Genomic DNA, 17,151 nt, shown 5'->3' on the forward strand with positions numbered 1-17,151 from the left:
TTGCCATCACACGTCTACACAACATCAATAGTCAGGGAGTGGACACCATGGTCAAAGAGAGCAAGAAAATTAATCCCTATTGTGCCATTGCACACATATTATCTCATTTGATCTCTAAGCTGTTAGCTCCATATATATTATCTCACATAATCCTAACTGGACAAGCCCAAACTATTAACTTCATAAGGGAAGGAGAGTGACCATTTTGTTTAATACTATATCACTTGAATATAGTACAGTGCCCAACACATAGTCAACAGTCAAAAACATTTGTTGCTTAAATGAATGGACCAATTAATTAGTAAAGCTTGACAAGTACACCATTTAGTAGGTAACATTATTTCTACTTTACAGTTGAGGAAACTGAAGTTGGACAAATGAAGTAACTTATCCAAGCTCACACAATTCAGTGGCAAAACCTTTTAACACAATCTGACATTACTTTGCATTATATATTTACATGTAAGAGTCCCACAATAGGATAAAAGCTCTCTGAGGGCAGGGATCACGTCCTTCCTGTTCCCCACTGTATGTCTAGCTCCTTGCACAGAACCTGGCACATAGTTGGCACACAATAAATCATATTTATCTGTTTGATTTCCTAGCAACACAGGTCTTAGCAGCCTGGACTTGAACATTTAAGGACCTCTGCTCCTGGACCACTTTCTGGTTTATTCCTTTCACTTCATTCCAATGCCACTGTTAAATCCAGGCCTTGTTTCTGGATTTCTGCTAGTTTTCTGCTGACCTCTCCTCTAAGGCTCATGAAGAAGCAGCCTTGGAAGTCAGTACGCATTTCCCGCTTTGCTTGCACCTTACAATTTCTCCTAGCTCCACAGCTGAGCAGTCCACCCTTTCTGCCCTCAAATCCCCAGGGGTGCTTTCGGGAGTAGAGTAAATCAGCATTCGGAGTTGGTTCTGGTTTGGGCTCTGTTGTTTCTCTATTACTTTCGCTATTCCATGGGCCTCAATTTCCCTATCTCTACCTGATGAGGCCGGAATTGGATTATCTCAAAGATTCCTTTCAGCTCTAAGACTGCATAGTTTTAACTCGATGGTCCTACGGTGGTCTTCTCTTGAGCATATGACTAAAATGGCAGGTTTGGGGGAAGAATCCTTGGGCTCTGGGGGCGGAGTAAGGCCCGCGTTGGGAAAGTCTGTGCACCAGACGGGGCTGTTCTGGCCGAGGCGGGGAGGACTGCACACCGATGTCTGGGCCTCGGCTCCGCAGGATTGGAGGCCGGAACAGGGTCAGACTCCCCCGGGCCGCTGGGGGGCGCTGCAGGCCGCTCCCCGGCAGCCGGCAGTCTGCGCGGCTGGACAGCGCCGGGCGCCAGGCTCTTCCGCCTTCCGGACGCGGAGCGCCGGACCCGCAACGGCTGGGGCTGCGAGAGCTGCGGTGGCCGGCACGGCGGAAGCGAGGAGGACCGAAGGGGTCCCGGGCCCGGCTCCCGCGCCGGGGTGGAGCGCCATGGACGAAGCAGGCAGCTGCGCGAGCGGCGGAGGCTTCCGCCCGGGCGTGGACAGCCTGGACGAGCCGCCCAACAGCCGCATCTTCCTGGTGATCAGCAAGTACACGCCGGAATCGGTGCTGAGGGAGCGCTTCTCGCCCTTCGGGGAGATCCAGGACATCTGGGTGGTGCGGGACAAGCACACGAAGGAGTCCAAGGGCATCGCCTTTGTCAAGTTCGCTCGCAGCTCGCAGGCCTGCAGGGCCATGGAGGAGATGCACGGCCAGTGCCTCAGCCCCAACGACACCAAACCCATCAAGGTGCGGGCGCCCGGTCGGGGTGCCCGCGGGGGTGGTGCCGGGGGCGGGGGGCTGGGTCTCTCGGGCCCGCCTTCGCCCGAAGCTGTGTCAGGGTGGAGTAGGGGAGCGGACTAGGCAGCACCTGGCAGTCCGGGGGCGGGAGGAGGGCAGGATGGCGTGGAGAGAGCGTTCCTCAGGACCCCCGCCCGCAAGGCTGCGCCGGGGTGCGAGGCTTGAGGGATGCGGGACCCGGGTGGCACCGGGCAGCCGCGGCGACTCGGGCGGCAGAGCTGCAGTGGCTGGGCCTCCCCCTCCTCCCGCTGCCATGAATCCGGACCGCTGGATTCCACGGCCCAACTCTGGCCCTGGCCTACTCTGAGGACCTCTCTGACCCTCCTCTCTCAGACCCCCGGGTTACCGTGTGTAAAAACAGATGACTGCTTTCCTCAGGCGGGTGTGGGGCTTTAACAACTTGATGAAAGTGTTCAACTGTGGCCCTCTGATGTTGGGCATTTTCCTAGTCCCAGACAAAAGTATGCATGTATATAATATCTAAGTGCGGGTGATTAAAACTACTACTATTGCATATTTATTACACTTGTGTGATTTTTAAAATCATTTTACAATAAGGCCTCTTGGTGAAGGTATTAATAGTATGTTTTGTTACTGCCACTTTTCTTTGAAAGCAGACCAAAGTCAACTGCCTTAGGAAGAGCCAAGTGATGGTAATGTAGTTATATTATTATTAAATGCTTCTTTGTATACTCTTAGTTCACCCTGGCGGAATTTTTATTTAGTTTCCTTCACTTGTATGTAAAATTAAGATAACTGACACGTGGCAGGAAGGGTGATTTTGAGGGTTAAATGATTTAATCTGTGCTTTTAGCACACTGCCTGCCACAAGGTAAGCTATCGATATATCCTTATTGTTTGTCAGTAGTAGCCAAGATGTCACTTCTTACTTGCTGTGAACTCAGTTCAGAACCCAATCCTGAGAATCTGGCAGTTGCTTAAACTGTACCCTTTACCTGTCCTGTAGAAATAGTTACTGTAGATGAAATTCTGTTGGAGCTTTCCATAAAATTCTCTTTTCCCTCAACTTTTTTTCATTTTTTTCCCATTTACTACAGAAAACCGAGAAGACTGTTAATATGGACTTATATAAATGCAAGACTCAGATATTTCAGTCTCTGGAGGTCTTCCTTATACCATCCCCCCAAAGAGAAGGAGCCTGGGAATATACCAACAACACAGTATACAGTAGACATTCCCTGTCCTCTCACCTCCCCAACCCTCTGAAATGGGTCAGAACAGATCATCAATGTAATAAATTGTAAGGCCACAGCGTATACTAGATCGGGGGTTGGCATGCTTCTCTGTAAAGGGCCAGAGAGTAAATATTTTAGGTTTTTTGAGCCACATACAGTCTGTCACATATTTTTTTATTGTTTTTAACAGCCCTTTAAAAATGTAAAAATAATTCTTAGATCATAGGCTGTAGAAAAACAGGAAACTATAGTTTGCTGACTCTTGCACTAGATTGATAATTATCATCTCTTTCCAATTATGATCTTAGCAGAGACAGTTTTTATACTTTGAGTATAATATAACCGTAGAAATCTTGTGGGCAATCCAAAGATATGCCCCAAATTTGAAACTTACAGACTCCCTTTTCCTTGATTACATTCCTACAAGAGAAGTAAAGTCCCAACATTGAAATGTACTCTCCCTTTTAGCCACATAGAAGTTAAGCTATTCCCAAAGATAATTAAAGTTTAAATTCTGTTTTTCACGTTTTTCTCCACTCAGTTTCAGCCAGAGAGTTGTTGTACTACAGTGCCTGGTTAGACAGTCTAAGTTCATTTTTCATCAGCTCCTGCTTGGGCTGTCTTTCACTGGAATGTAGTCTTTTTCAGTATTTCCAGTTAAATTAATTCAGTTTCAGTTTTTCTCACATGCTTTGTTTTTGCAAAGTTCCAAAGGAGATCTATAAGACAAATAAGAAAATTATAGGACCAGGCCTACAGCCAGAAAAGATTTTTCAAGAGTCATTCTGTGACCAGCTACATTATCTGGAGGAAAGGGGTAAACCTAGAAAACGGAAGAGAAAAATCGTGGTTTTTAGTTTTGCAAGAATGCCTCTTATTTAGAGCCCATAGTCTGTGAACATAAAATCCAGGAGAAATCATCCATTAGGTGGTTAGTTGTTATACATGTTTTCTACTTAGATACTGTCTCCTTTATCAGAAATTTGAAACGCTCCAGTCTTCTAAAATTTAGAGATTTGTGATCTGATGGCACCTGCAATCATCTTACTTGAGACACTTTTTTGTGCCGTAGTGTGTTCCCCCATATGTTTAAAGGCTGTCTATTTGTATTTCCCTATTGACCGTTCATTACTAATACATCCACTAGACTAACTTTTTAGTGGACCATTTCTGTGTTACTCAGTACTCTATTACTAATACCTCATACAGTGCTTGGCAGAGAGTGTGGGTTTATTGAAGGAATAACTAGAAGTAGATTCTCTCTAGGGCTATGTCTCCAGCTGTATCTTGTAAGCAAGGTCCTACATGTCTATGCCAGCTGTTTTCCAAGCAAACATAACAACGTTTTTTTTCAGTATTTCTAAAATCCCATGGCGGTATAAGTTCTGTGTCCTTTTGGTTGCTGCCTCCTACTCTGGAATTCCGTAGATCCAAGTATTCTCATACTTGAATGGTATACAGCCCCTGTTTAAAGAAGAAGAAAACCCTCAAGGGCCCTGTGTGATGATTTATGTTAATTTTATTATAATTCTTCAAGTTATAAAAAAAAAATCAAACTAGCCATTAAAACTCTTATGCTTGTAGTTCTATAAACAAATCCACAATCCTAGTTAGAGATTTTAACATTCTTCTGGAATAATATAAAACCAAAACAATTTTACAAATTAAGTAAAAGCAATACTACAAAGCAAATTAAATTCCAATAATCTAATGTCACAGATGATGTTTCAATAAAAATTACTAATAGTAGAAAAAGAGCCTAAAGTCGTCCTGTGCATTTTCTTGCTCACGTAAGTCATTTGAATGGTCGTTGAGATCACCCAGGATATTATGTTACCTTTTTTAAAAGATTAATATTAGAAAGAAAACAATTAAAAATGTGACCATCTAGACTTAAACCTAACTGTATCAATAATTACTTTAAACATAAATGTACTAAACACTCCAATTAAAAGAGATTGTCAGGATTTAAAAAAAAAAAAAGACGACCAAACTAAACACTTTACAAGAGACATGCTTTACGTATAAAGATACAAAGTGGTTGAAAGTAAAAAGATAGAAAAATCTGGTGTGTCAGACAAAATGATCTTCAACACGAGGAGTATTAACAGAGATAGGGTAATTTCATAAGAACAAAAAATCAGAGAGTAGGTAACAGTGTTTATACAGCCAATAATAGAGCTTCAAGATACATGAAGCATTATTGATGGAACTAAAAGGAGAAAGATAAATTCAAAATCAGATTTTTACACTCCTCTCCTAGTATCTGATAGAAGAAGTAGACAAAAATCAATAAAGATATGTAATGTTTTAATAACAGTATCAACTATATAATTGACGTTTGTTGAACACTGTACCCGATAACTGCAGAGTACACATTCTTTTTCGGTGCACTGACTGTTGCTCTTCATGGACAAAAACAAAAGTAAAAATACGTTTGGAAAAACAACAATGCAGAAATTGTTGTTTCTCATATAGAAAACTCATATAGAAAGTCACTGCAATAAAGATTGCTTTAAAAAATGTTTTTTGATACAACCCTATTACATTGCATTTAACCTAACATGAATCTCATACTAATAATGAAGTATACTTAAAAAATAGGGAAAGAATTGACTGATTTTTTCACATTATTTTTTGGGTTTTGTTTGTTTCTTAGGTTTTCATTGCTCAGTCCAGATCATCTGGAAGTCACCGAGATGTTGAAGATGAAGAACTTACAAGAATATTTGTTATGATACCAAAGTCCTACACGGAAGAAGATCTACGGGAAAAATTTAAGGTACGTAGATTTTCCAATCAGCTAGCATCTGTGACAATTTATAATCCTAAGTCAATTGTAGGGTTAGTAAATCTTAAGTGTTCTTTGAGTTAGATCATTAGATTGGTGGTAGAGAATTAAATAACTATTTTTGTCATCTTTTTCAATCTAGTTTTTAAATATTAAACCTAGAATAAATTAACTTTTTAAAGAATGTATAAAAACTGGAAAATATTAATGGTGGTGTTTTTTCCCCCGTACAATGAAAATACAGATTCAGAAAAATGAACTATAAAGCTCAGAGTTTTAAGTAAGGTCACATAACCTCATGGGTGGTGGAGCCAGTATTTAAACCCTGGGCTGTCTGAATCCGGAGCCTGCCTTCGGTCTTTAAAATTTCAAAGCACCTTTTTACTACTCCTTTCTATTGCCCCTCATGTAGAGATGAATCAGGCAGGCGTGAGTGTGTGAACTGTATTATCCAGTATTTATTACAAGCCTGTGGCATGTTGATATACTTATTCACAGAAAGGCTTGTCCTTCATAGAGTTTCTGTCCCAAAATTAGGCTTCTGAGGGAGTTATATTTAAAGAAAAATACTAACTGCAGCTCTGAACTGTAACAAGATTATAGTCAATGAAATTTGGAGACAATTTTAAATCTCTTTTTAGCCATTGACTTTTATATGCAGTGATATACTTTCACAAAAATTATTGAAAAGCATTTTTTTGTGTGTGAGGAAGGTCAGCCCTGAGCTAACATCTATGCCAATCCTCCTCTGTTTGCTGAGGAAGACTGGCCCTGGGCTAACATCTGTGCCCATCTTCCTCCACTTTATATGGGACGCCACCACAGCATGGCCTGACAAGCGGTGCATCGGTGCGCGCCCGGGATCCGAACCCAGGCCACCAGCGGCGGAGTGTGCATATTTAACCGCTGTGCCACAGGGCTGGCCCTGAAAAGCAATTTTTAAATTGGTTTGAGTTATAATTTTTTATCCTTTTTGTACTAATCTTCCCAATGCCGTGAATCAGGTGGGCAGTGAACGGAAAGAAAACAAACAAGTAACAAAAAGTAATTCTCAAGCTCCCTCTGTCCTACCCCAATTGAGAGTTGAATAAAATACCTGAAAGATAATACCAAAAATACATATTCTGTACTTTCTCCAATAGTAAGAAAAAGTTTTTATCTTATATATTTATAAATTTTTATCTTTTCTGAGTGAACAAATATGGCATTTTTATCTAAATGCATAGTAATTAAGTTGCTAATTGGTTACATGAGGAATTTATAAAATAAATACTAAAAATTTGTGCTAGATTTCTTTCAACATTAAAAGTAAATGTTTACCACATATTTCTTACAGAGTATTAAACTTTCTGAGTGAACCAGTGTGTTTTAGAGATAACTTTGAGAGGTTCTCCTTCAAAAGAATCATTTCTCCTCCTTTTAGAGGCAGACAAATAATTATAGCTAACGTTTACTGAGTGTTTAGTATGTCTCAGACCCTTTGTAAGCATTTTAGGTGTATTAGTTCATTTAAGCCTTAAAACAACCCTATGAGGTCGGTACAGCTAATAGCCCCATTTAACAGATAAAGAGACAGGCACAGAGAATAACTAATGCCCAGTTAATAAGTGGCTGAGCCAAGATTTGAATCTAGAGTGTTCAGTTCCAGAGCCTCTGCTGTTAACCACTACTGAGCAAGAATTTGGAGCTTTCCAGACCATGTACAAATTCTTCCTCTCCCTCCATGACTTAGGCACGTTATTTGATTTCTCTAAGGCCCAGCTTCTTTGTCTGTGAAATAAGCAGTATAATATATATATACTTGAAGGATTATTGTAACAATAAGATAATATGTGTAAAGCAAATCTCAGTAAATAAAAATTATCATTATTTTGGTTATGTTATTTGATTATATCATTATTATAGTTATTTTTCTAGTGCCTCATCAGTTTGTGACATTTTGATTCCGTTATTAAAAATGGCTGTAAATTCTAATTCTGATTTCTTTTTTGCAAGTAAGAAGCACAAATAAACCTTGTTAGTTCTGAAATAATCTGTTCAATTATTAATTTTGACTCCTCTAAGATCATTTCTTTTAACTCTCATAGGTGTATGGAGATATCGAGTATTGCAGCATTATTAAGAATAAAGTTACCGGAGAAAGTAAAGGTTTGGGCTATGTTCGATACTTAAAACCATCACAAGCTGCCCAAGCAATAGAAAATTGTGATCGAAGTAAGGATGTGTTCATTTAACATTGTTAAAGACTTTTTAAAAAATTCTAATTATTCTAATTAACTGAATCTAGTATTGGTTTTTGCTAAAAACCATACCTGCTAATTTAATCTTAGCAGTGGGAGTTTAAATATATATAGTCCTAGGATGAAAATTATTTGGGGGCTCTGATTAAGCTTTCATTGAGGCACTGTCTTGAAGAGCAGTATGAGCAACTGCATTCACTTAGTAAGTGAGAATGCTGTGGCCATATTTTGGTTATTATTTCTATAGATTTTGTGGTTTTTTTAAGTAATTTAGAATTTTAAGTATTAAAAAGTTGACCTACCCTTGCAGTTTTTTTTTTAATATTCTTTGTATTAAAAAAACTCAAGTTTTCTCTAGTATTTGTTCATATTTAACCTAAATCCTAAGTAAAATTAAGTATATTAATAAACATAGGTTAAGGATGGGATTTATAAAGTTTGCTAATATAAGTAAGTAAATATACATTGGGTTAATTTCAGCTAGAATAACATTAATTAGATCTTCTGCTGTTGCTGGTATCCATAATGAAGAATAAGAATTTTAAAGAAGCCAGGGAAAATATTCTTTGTTGTCATATTTCTAGTTATATTGACTGTTAGAAATGAGATGTGGAATAATTAAGTTAGTGGGTTTCAGGATATTATAAAAATCTATATATTAGAAATAATTATTATTAATCAGGAGAATTCTTAGATAACTCTAAGTTATACACCAGAATTTCCTCTCAGATCCTTCTGACTTTCTCAGTCAGCCAGGATTAATTGAGTACCTATGGTATACTCATCAGTATGTTAAGTAGAGGGATATAAATGGAATATATAGCAGCCCTAGCATTTAAGGAACTCATATTGGGTAGCCAAGATCTAATAGGTAAAAAATAATTAAAGGTAAAAAATAGTTAAAGAATAATAGAGGAATTTTTTTAAAGGCTCTTTGAAAGCAAGGAGTATGTCTTATTTGTCGGTTTTTGTCACCCAAGTACCTAGTATAGTAATAGGCCCTCAATAAAAATTTATTGAGATCTCTATCAAAGGTACTGCCATTTATAGTAGACTCAATAAAAATTTGCCAAATGAGAAGATGTTCAGAAGTGTGTGGTACGGTCTATCAATGGTGAAACACAAGTGCTCCTGATGAGCATGGGAATGCATCTGGAGGTGGGATTTGTATGTGGTATAGAGTAAGCAGGACAGAAGGTAAGAGCAGTGTTAGCTAAGGCACAGAGCTATGAATAAACATGTCTTTGCTTAATACGGTGAAGGCAGCAGTTTGAGTGAAGCATGATATTCCTGTTGAGAAATTACAAGACAAAGTTGACTAGGTACGTTGGAACTGTATGTGGGAGGTTATGAAGAGTTCAAGCTTAGTCTGTGTTAGGAATCCCTTGTAAATTGTTTTAAAAGGAGAAAGAAATAAAAACTCTTTTAGGACAATTGATCTAACCACAGTATCATGGATGCATTTGCAGAGAAAGAATTCAAAGTAGCTAGTTTTATGCTTTTGGAGCCACTAGATAATATGATGAAAGCTATGAAGCCTCTCCGTTGAAATAGGCCCATATGCACGTATGCATAAGCATTTTCTTTAAAGTTTTAGAGGGTTTGTGGAACCTTCCCACCTTTTGAAGCTCATCCTTGGGCCCCTAATTAAAACCCTTGATTCAGAGGCAAAGAGACCAGTTGAAGGGTTGTGGTAATTAATTGAAGAGGATCTAATTTAAAAACAAAGACAGGGAAGTTCTAGTGAAAGGTAACATCTTCTAAGTGTATTTCAAAGGGAGAATCTTGATGGCAGGTTGAATGTGGAGAAGCGCATAGGATTTTGATGTTGAGGAGCCTGGGAGAGCAAGTGATGATGTCACCTGTGGTAGGGGAGACTGGAAAGGATAGCATAGAATTGCTAATCTTTCATGTCACATCGACCCATAATTTGGGATTCTTGCTGTTTCTCATTTACTCTTTGCCATCTTCCAAAAACCAGTGAAGCAGTTTTGGTGGAGATGGCCATTGTGTAGATTTTGTTTTATACAATTATATTTATAACACTAAGTCAAGCACTAGCAATCAAGTATACTTGAAGGTCTGTTAAATTTGCTATGAAGCTTGAAATTCATGGATTCTCTTTTTTCAGGTTTTAGGGCAATCTTGGCTGAACCTAAAAATAAAGCATCTGAATCCTCAGAACAAGATTATTATAGTAACATGAGGCAGGAGACTTTGGGACATGAACCTAGAGTAAATATGTTTCCATTTGGTAAGTGGGCTACCTTTACTTAATAGTAAAAGTACTGTATGCAATCTGATTTTTTTTTTAAATATTCTTTAATCAACAATCTGTAAATCTCATTTAGTGAATAAGTCTTAATGTAGTTGGAGTTTTAAGAAGTTGGTCATGACTCCTCATGTCCTTAATATTTAACAGTTATTTTGTTTAACTTATTTCCAATTATAGTTTTCTGTGGTTAGTTATGCATTATCTAGATGTTAGACTGTGTCTCTGCCACTTTGTTGGGTGAGCTTCTGCCTCTATGCTGCTGACCAAAAAGTACGAAAGACATGTAGAGATGTCCCCTCAGTATGAGTCCTAAAATTTTATCCCTAAACTACTATTGCTTTAAAATTAGGGCTAGAGAAAGGAGAGGAGTGACAAAAGTAGATGCTAGAAAAAGGGGAAAATGAGTGATGAAAGGATGGCCCGTGAATGTTATTTGGCGTAAACTTTCTTTTAGGTGAAACACTTGCCATATTTTGCAGTTTTGCATACTAAACATATTCCTGTGAAGTCAGACTACACATTTCTTCTTATATTTCTGTGTTGGAGGCAGGGGAGCAGGGAGAATTGTCTGTTTTCTCGTCATTGGTCCCTCTGATAATGCTGATCACTGAGAGCATCCTACAAAGTACAGTCCCTTTGTTCAATGCAGTGGACTTAGTGGCAGTTCATTTTATTCTCTAGTACCTAAAATTGTTAAATGAATTCTTGAACATATAGAAATTTAAATGTTTACTTTTTTTTTATATTGTTGGAGAACAACAATCTGAATTTTCAAGTTTTGACAAGAATGACAACAGAGGCCAGGAAGCTATCTCCAAACGCCTGTCAGTTGTATCAAGAGTTCCTTTCACTGAAGAGCAGCTTTTCAGCATTTTTGATATAGTACCAGGATTGGAATATTGTGAAGTTCAACGAGATCCTTATTCTAATTATGGTAAAATAATGTCTATATTATTTTTAAGTATGCTGTATTTTGTTAAAATGGCTATTCTCCAGTGGCACTTTTTGTGTCAGATACTGTTTGTGTGATAGTTTTGTTTCCTTTTCTATTTTGTTTCGTTTTTGTGGCAACACAGGCTTTCGGTATTCAATCTGCTTTCTTTTTAATTCCTATATATTCTCTGCTTTGTTTTAGGTCATGGAGTGGTTCAGTATTTTAATGTAGCATCAGCTATTTATGCAAAATACAAGTTACATGGATTTCAGTACCCCCCCGGGAATCGGATAGGTGTTTCCTTCATTGATGATGGGAGTAACGCAACAGAGTAAGTACAATTCCAGGAGTGTCTAAAGCCGAGCTTTGGGTGTACATGATGTGACTTAAAGAATGAAAATCGAAAACAATTGACCTCTCAAGTGAGGAAGTCACACGAAACAAGTTGCTTGTTAAGAGACTGAATAGTTCTAGTTTTATGTAAATTATCAGTTCTTATCTCCAGTCTCCTTAGAAAAATGGCAACGCAGATGGTAGCTGCACAGCTTGCATCAATGGTGTGGAATAACCCAAGTCAGCAGCAATTTCTGGTAAGTAGGTAAGAATTTAACCTTCACAATACATCAGTAGCATATAAAATAAATGTGGCCTTTGTTTATTTCCTATGTAAGCAAATTTTCAGAGCTATAGTAAAGACCACATAGGTGCCATGATACACATCTCTTTAGCTCTTGCCTTAAAAATGCCTAAAGTGCAGTTTTTCTTTTTCTCATTTTGTACCTAACTCTTCAACAGCAATTTGGAGGAAGTTCTGGATCACAGATGCCTCAAATCCAGACAGATGTTGTACTTCCATCATGCAAAAAAAAAGCCCCTCCTGAAACTCCTGTGAAAGAAAGACTTTTTATCGTGTTTAATCCTCATCCTTTACCTTTAGATGTATTAGAGGATATATTCTGGTAAGACTTCTATTCCACAAAGTTACGTTTTATAATATAATTTATTTAAACCAGTTATTTAAGCATTCTCACAATCGTGAAACTTCCTATATCCAATACCTATCTGCTATCAGAGATGATTGGTACTGTGGTTTAATTAAGTCCTTATTTATATCACCTTTTAAAATATATTATGATTTCCTTCTCTTCTTTATTATTTACACATCTTAAATCTCTACCCAGAATTTCCTGTTATTTTGTTCTAAAGGCATAAATCCTGCAGTATTGTTTTGAAAAGTTGCATGCATAGAATGGACAAATCATTTGTTTCTTGATAGAAGAGACATCTGTATAGACCTGTCCTCTAGAATCTAGAATAATAAAAGACTTTTTTACTTGAAAATAGCAAAGTATAGTGGAGACCTGAAGGATAAAAGTAATTTAGCCGGGGAAGAAAGCTGGGAGTGTAGGTGGTTATTCCTGCCAGAGAGAATGTGAAAGGAGGTGATGAGAATATGGAATTTGAGAAACCTTGAAGGAAGATGAAGCTGGAGAGGATAAGGACCCTGTCGAGAAAGGCCCGCAGGCCCTGCATTAAGGAGTTTGTCCTTACCCTGGAGGCACGAAGAGCTGCCAAAGGGATTTTTAGGAAGGAAGTGATCATATTTGTATTTTAGAAAGATCACTCAGAAGACAGGGTAGAGAATAGATTGGACAGGGACAAGCCCAGTGGCGCAGGGAAACTAGTGAAGAAGGTAGTAGAGGACTCTAAGGAAGAGAGAATGATGGTCTGAGTGAGGAGAGACCTGAGTGAGGATGAAGAGAAATTGACTAATAGAGGAGATGTTTAAGAGGGAAGACTGAGATGAACTGGAAATTGGATGTGAGGAGAGGAGTGAAAAAGGAATGGACCCCAACTTTTAGACCTGAGCAACTGTGTTTATCAATTTCAGTTGACTTTTTTACTTTGTTTCAGTCGTTTCGGTAACCTGATCGAGGTTTACCTTGTGTCAGGAAAAAATGTGGGGTATGCCAAGTATGCAGATAGAATAAGCGCTAATGATGCCATTACCGCTTTACATGGAAAGATCCTGAATGGAGTCAGACTTAAAGTTATGCTGGCGGATTCCCCAAGAGAAGAATCTAACAAACGACAAAGAACTTACTGATTCTTGAGGTAAGCCCTTTTTAATCTGACTTTTAAAACACACTGGCTAAATAGTATAGCAAGAGGAATATGTATAGAGTTTCTTTTTAGGGATTTAGAAGTTGTCAGTTAACAGCTCTGTGGCTTAAAACTTTGCTGATAAAAACCACAGCTCAGGGGTTAATTTTACAGTGTCTTTTTTAAACTTGAACTTTGTAAATTTAAAAAAATGTTTTTGATGTTTACTGGGAGAATGTTTTTGCCCTTCTATAAAATAAAATCGGATTTCAATTTAGAAAATTAAATAGTAATTTTTTGTTTGTGAATATCTTAGATATTAAGAATTGGACTTTCTACTATGTGCTTACATAAACTTTAAAATTAAAATACTTCTAAAGATTTTTAACTTGAAGAATTAATGTCTTGAGTTATGAATTGAGGTAATTTATAGCAGTCTTTATAAAGAATGTTTTGACATCTCACTAATGAAATGCCTAAAAAGCAATATCAAATAATACATCTTTTTGGACTTCCTGAACCTAAATGTTAGTGTTTTTCTGGACTTATATTTGTAAGTTTGTGCATTCAAACTACACATTCAGAAAATATTCTCAGGGGCATCTATGTATTAAAAAAAAACCCTGACAGTTTACCAAAGACTCTTGTCTATTATAAATAATGATACATATAGCCATATGAATTCCTTTTTCTTTTAGTTTTTAGAAATTAAACGTAAATTTCCTTGTCTATGGCAGTCAATTCATATCTCCATGGTTTGGGGAAACATTCTTTAAAGTCATAATTGTTCAGCTCTTTCACTTTTTTATTCTGGAAATGAATTCCGAGTTTCTCGGTTCCCATACACACCAGCTTCCCAAATCCACTGGTGGTCAAATGATAGCAGTTGGCAAGCACTTTTTAGATTCAGTTTGAAGTTACTGCTTGAAAGCAATTTTCTTTTCACTTTAGGTTTTCTTTCTGACCAATTATGAGAACTAGCAGTATCAGAATGAATTGTCTCAAGCCTTACTGCTCATGACCCTTCCTCTAACAGAGCAAGTCAAGTGATTGGTTCCTCCTTTCTAGAAGGCAGTTAGCAATAGGAAGTGCCCATTGGGCCCATTATGAATAATCCTAATTTAGAAATGTTTTCAAATGTTTGATTTAATTACAAAATCTACTCACATTACTCCATACAATGTAGAAATACTAAATTTGCTGGTGAAAAGAATTAGCAAGTCTTTCTTATAATAAAGAAGTTTTTTAGTGTTTACAAATAAAATGTTAAGAACTGAATTCTGTTTAGACAAGCTATCTTCTAAAATAGCCTGCAAAAATGTGTTTATTCATGTCTGTGAATATTTCAACATACAGGTAACAATTCTTACTTTTAGTCAAAGAGTCTTTATTCTTAAAAAAGGACAATAATACTAACTTCTTAGTGTAGGAAAAATACATAAATTACTCCTGTGATTGAGCCTTTCCTAATGATTATTTATATGGTATAGAGAATATTAGACTTAAAATCAGAAGATCTGGGTTGAAATTCCAGCTCTGACACTTAACTGACTATGATTGGACAGATCTCTTCACCTTTCTGAGGCCAAATTTTTTCATAGGGTTGTTGAGAGAACATGAGTCAGCGAAGTTTCTTATAATATAAAATTTAAAAATGCTTTGTAAGTGTAAGCTAAAACTCTTGCGTTGGTGACTTCAGTGAAATCTTGGAGATGTCATCTCATCCAAATGATCAGAAGCTAGAAGTTTGGTGATATAACACTACCTTGTGGCCAGCTGGTGCTGTGAGAATGAGGCTTTGTAATACCACGTTTTCCCCCCATACAAGGGATGTACATTCGTGCAATTCCCTCCCTTAGAAGAAGTGCATATTCTTCAGCGTGACGTCATAAAGTATAAATCTATTCTTTTTCCCTTTATTGAATTGTTACACATATTCAGAGCAAAGATAAAGTAGAGTCAGATTAGTTAAAAATGGTGGGACATAATTAGCTGTATTGGTTTTGAATGTCTTCTAGTTGCAGCATGGCTTTTTTATTTTATTTTATTTTTTTCTGTGGCTCTTCTATCTACCGTGGACTCCATAATGAGATTCTCCTCCTTTGTTAGTACATTAAAGAAATATATTATCCTATTTTAAGGTTCAAAACTTTCCCAAATTTTACATGATTGCGGCAGTTGAATATTTTGGGGGGGAGGGCACTTTTTTATTTGTTTCTTTAATTTCAAGTGGATACAAATACTGCTCATGAAGTCTAGTTCCTTTTGTCTCTGAAGAATAAGTGTAGGATTAAGTGAGCCCTACCTAGAAAATAGAAGAAACTGGTCTAAAACTATAACTTTGAAAGTAGTTGAATTCTATTTGAGGTGGGTCTGATGTGCAAATATGTTTCTCTTTCTATTTGAGGAAAATAGAAATGTTAGTATTTCAGAGCATCCTGATTTTGTATTAATTCACAGCATTTTCCCTCCAGAAATTCAGTACCTGCTTGCCTCATCCTTCTGAGTAAGTTTGGTTTTGCTTATTTGGGGGTATCTGTGATTAAGTAAGCAGATAACATTGGTTATATTGAAATAAAGGAACAATTCCTAACATTTTAGGAGTACTATATACAACAGCTCTTTCCTTTCAGGTGATGATTTTCATACTTGTGTTGTGTTCTTTCTACAGAACAAAGACTAAGTAATGACATAATCCTCAGCTGACTGACTGAAAATGTGACTGGACGCACTCCCTGTGGACAGTTGACAGCTTTTTTTTTTCATATACCTGATAGTCTGTGCACAAAATTGTTTTGTCTGGGGAACAGGAATTGTTGACATGTATTTTTGAATCCACACATTAATGCTAAAACTGATATGATAGTTGTTTCTTAGAGCAATATGTTGTTATGTGCAGCGGAAATAAAGTTTTCTTTGCTTAACTAAATCATGCCTTATTTATGTGAAAGATGAGAATGGAAAAATTTAATAGACAGTGTTTAGAATTTGACTAAATGACATATTTCATTGATTTTGAGATGCACATTTTTACACTTCTAAAACTGGAAACATTTTGATATCAATTTTGTACCATAGTGTAATTGACAACCTTTTTTTCTTTCTTAGTGGAACATAAAATAAAGGTGCTTCTTTAATCAGTTGCATCTTAGATTCAATAAAATATGGTAATTGCTGCTCAATCTACACATGCAGATTGGCTACTTAACTTACTCTAAGACAAGAGCCAAAAGACATATCATTAGAGATATTCTTATACTGTATTTTTATAGTTATACCAAAATTTGTTGGTAATTTCATAAGGATCTTTTGAGATTATAGAGCAGTGATGATAAAGAAAAAAAATTTTTTATGTTATTGATAATAAAGCTTGAATAATTGTCAGTGGCTTTGGAGGGTGGACATTTTCACTTTATAAATAGAATAAAAGTATGACGTAAGCAGTTTTCAGAACAGACTATGATAGGAAGAATAGTCATTGCAAAAAAGATTAAAAATTAGGAACCTACTCTGCTTGTATTTTGAAAATCCAAGAAAAAATTTTTATCTGCTCTTGAGGTGAATGATATGTATCAAAAAAGGTATATGTAAGTCAAGAAATTGGCACCTTAAAAAAAAGACATTATAAATGTAGTTGTTAAAACATCACTTAATTACCTCCTCATTATGCCTCTCACATCCTGAGTTAAATTAAAAATAGTGAAAGATTAAATTCACTGAGCATAATAGAGTATTTCATACTTGGACATCTCTCCATTGAAAAATTAAATCCTTTTTTTGAATCAGTAAT

The 17,151-nt window shown here is 37.0% G+C and overlaps 1 protein-coding gene across 4 annotated transcripts; it reads left to right on the plus strand.

Moving 5' to 3' along the window:
- Positions 1-1,354: 1,354 nt before the first annotated feature.
- On the plus strand, positions 1,355-16,290 carry RBM45 (RNA binding motif protein 45). 4 transcript variants are annotated; one of them, XM_058549321.1, is made up of 10 exons: positions 1,355-1,771; positions 5,678-5,800; positions 7,897-8,023; positions 10,181-10,312; positions 11,085-11,258; positions 11,460-11,589; positions 11,764-11,848; positions 12,054-12,217; positions 13,173-13,373; positions 16,033-16,290. In XM_058549321.1, exons 1-9 carry the CDS (start codon positions 1,472-1,474, stop codon positions 13,363-13,365), a joined length of 1,428 nt encoding a protein of 475 aa, XP_058405304.1. In that variant the 5' UTR covers positions 1,355-1,471; the 3' UTR covers positions 13,366-13,373; positions 16,033-16,290. The 4 variants fall into 4 exon arrangements, with proteins under 4 accessions (XP_058405304.1, XP_058405305.1, XP_058405303.1 ...); XM_058549322.1 differs by lacking the exon at positions 16,033-16,290 and adding an exon at positions 15,822-15,867; XM_058549320.1 differs by lacking the exon at positions 16,033-16,290 and adding an exon at positions 15,836-15,867.
- Positions 16,291-17,151: the final 861 nt, after the last annotated feature.

This window comes from Diceros bicornis, chromosome 10 (assembly GCF_020826845.1).
Source record: "Diceros bicornis minor isolate mBicDic1 chromosome 10, mDicBic1.mat.cur, whole genome shotgun sequence".
Classification (NCBI taxonomy): Eukaryota; Metazoa; Chordata; class Mammalia; order Perissodactyla; family Rhinocerotidae; genus Diceros; species Diceros bicornis.

What these genes read in the sequence shown, in the direction of transcription:
- RBM45 (XM_058549321.1), top strand. Translation starts at nt 1,472, where the DNA reads ATGGACGAAGCAGGCAGCTGCGCGAGCGGCGGAGGCTTCCGCCCGGGC. An exon ending in AATAGAAAATTGTGATCGAA is followed by an intron (nt 8,024 to 10,180) that starts GTAAGGATGTGT and finishes CTCTTTTTTCAG; the next exon opens with GTTTTAGGGCAATCTTGGCT. An exon ending in AGATCCTTATTCTAATTATG is followed by an intron (nt 11,259 to 11,459) that starts GTAAAATAATGT and finishes GCTTTGTTTTAG; the next exon opens with GTCATGGAGTGGTTCAGTAT.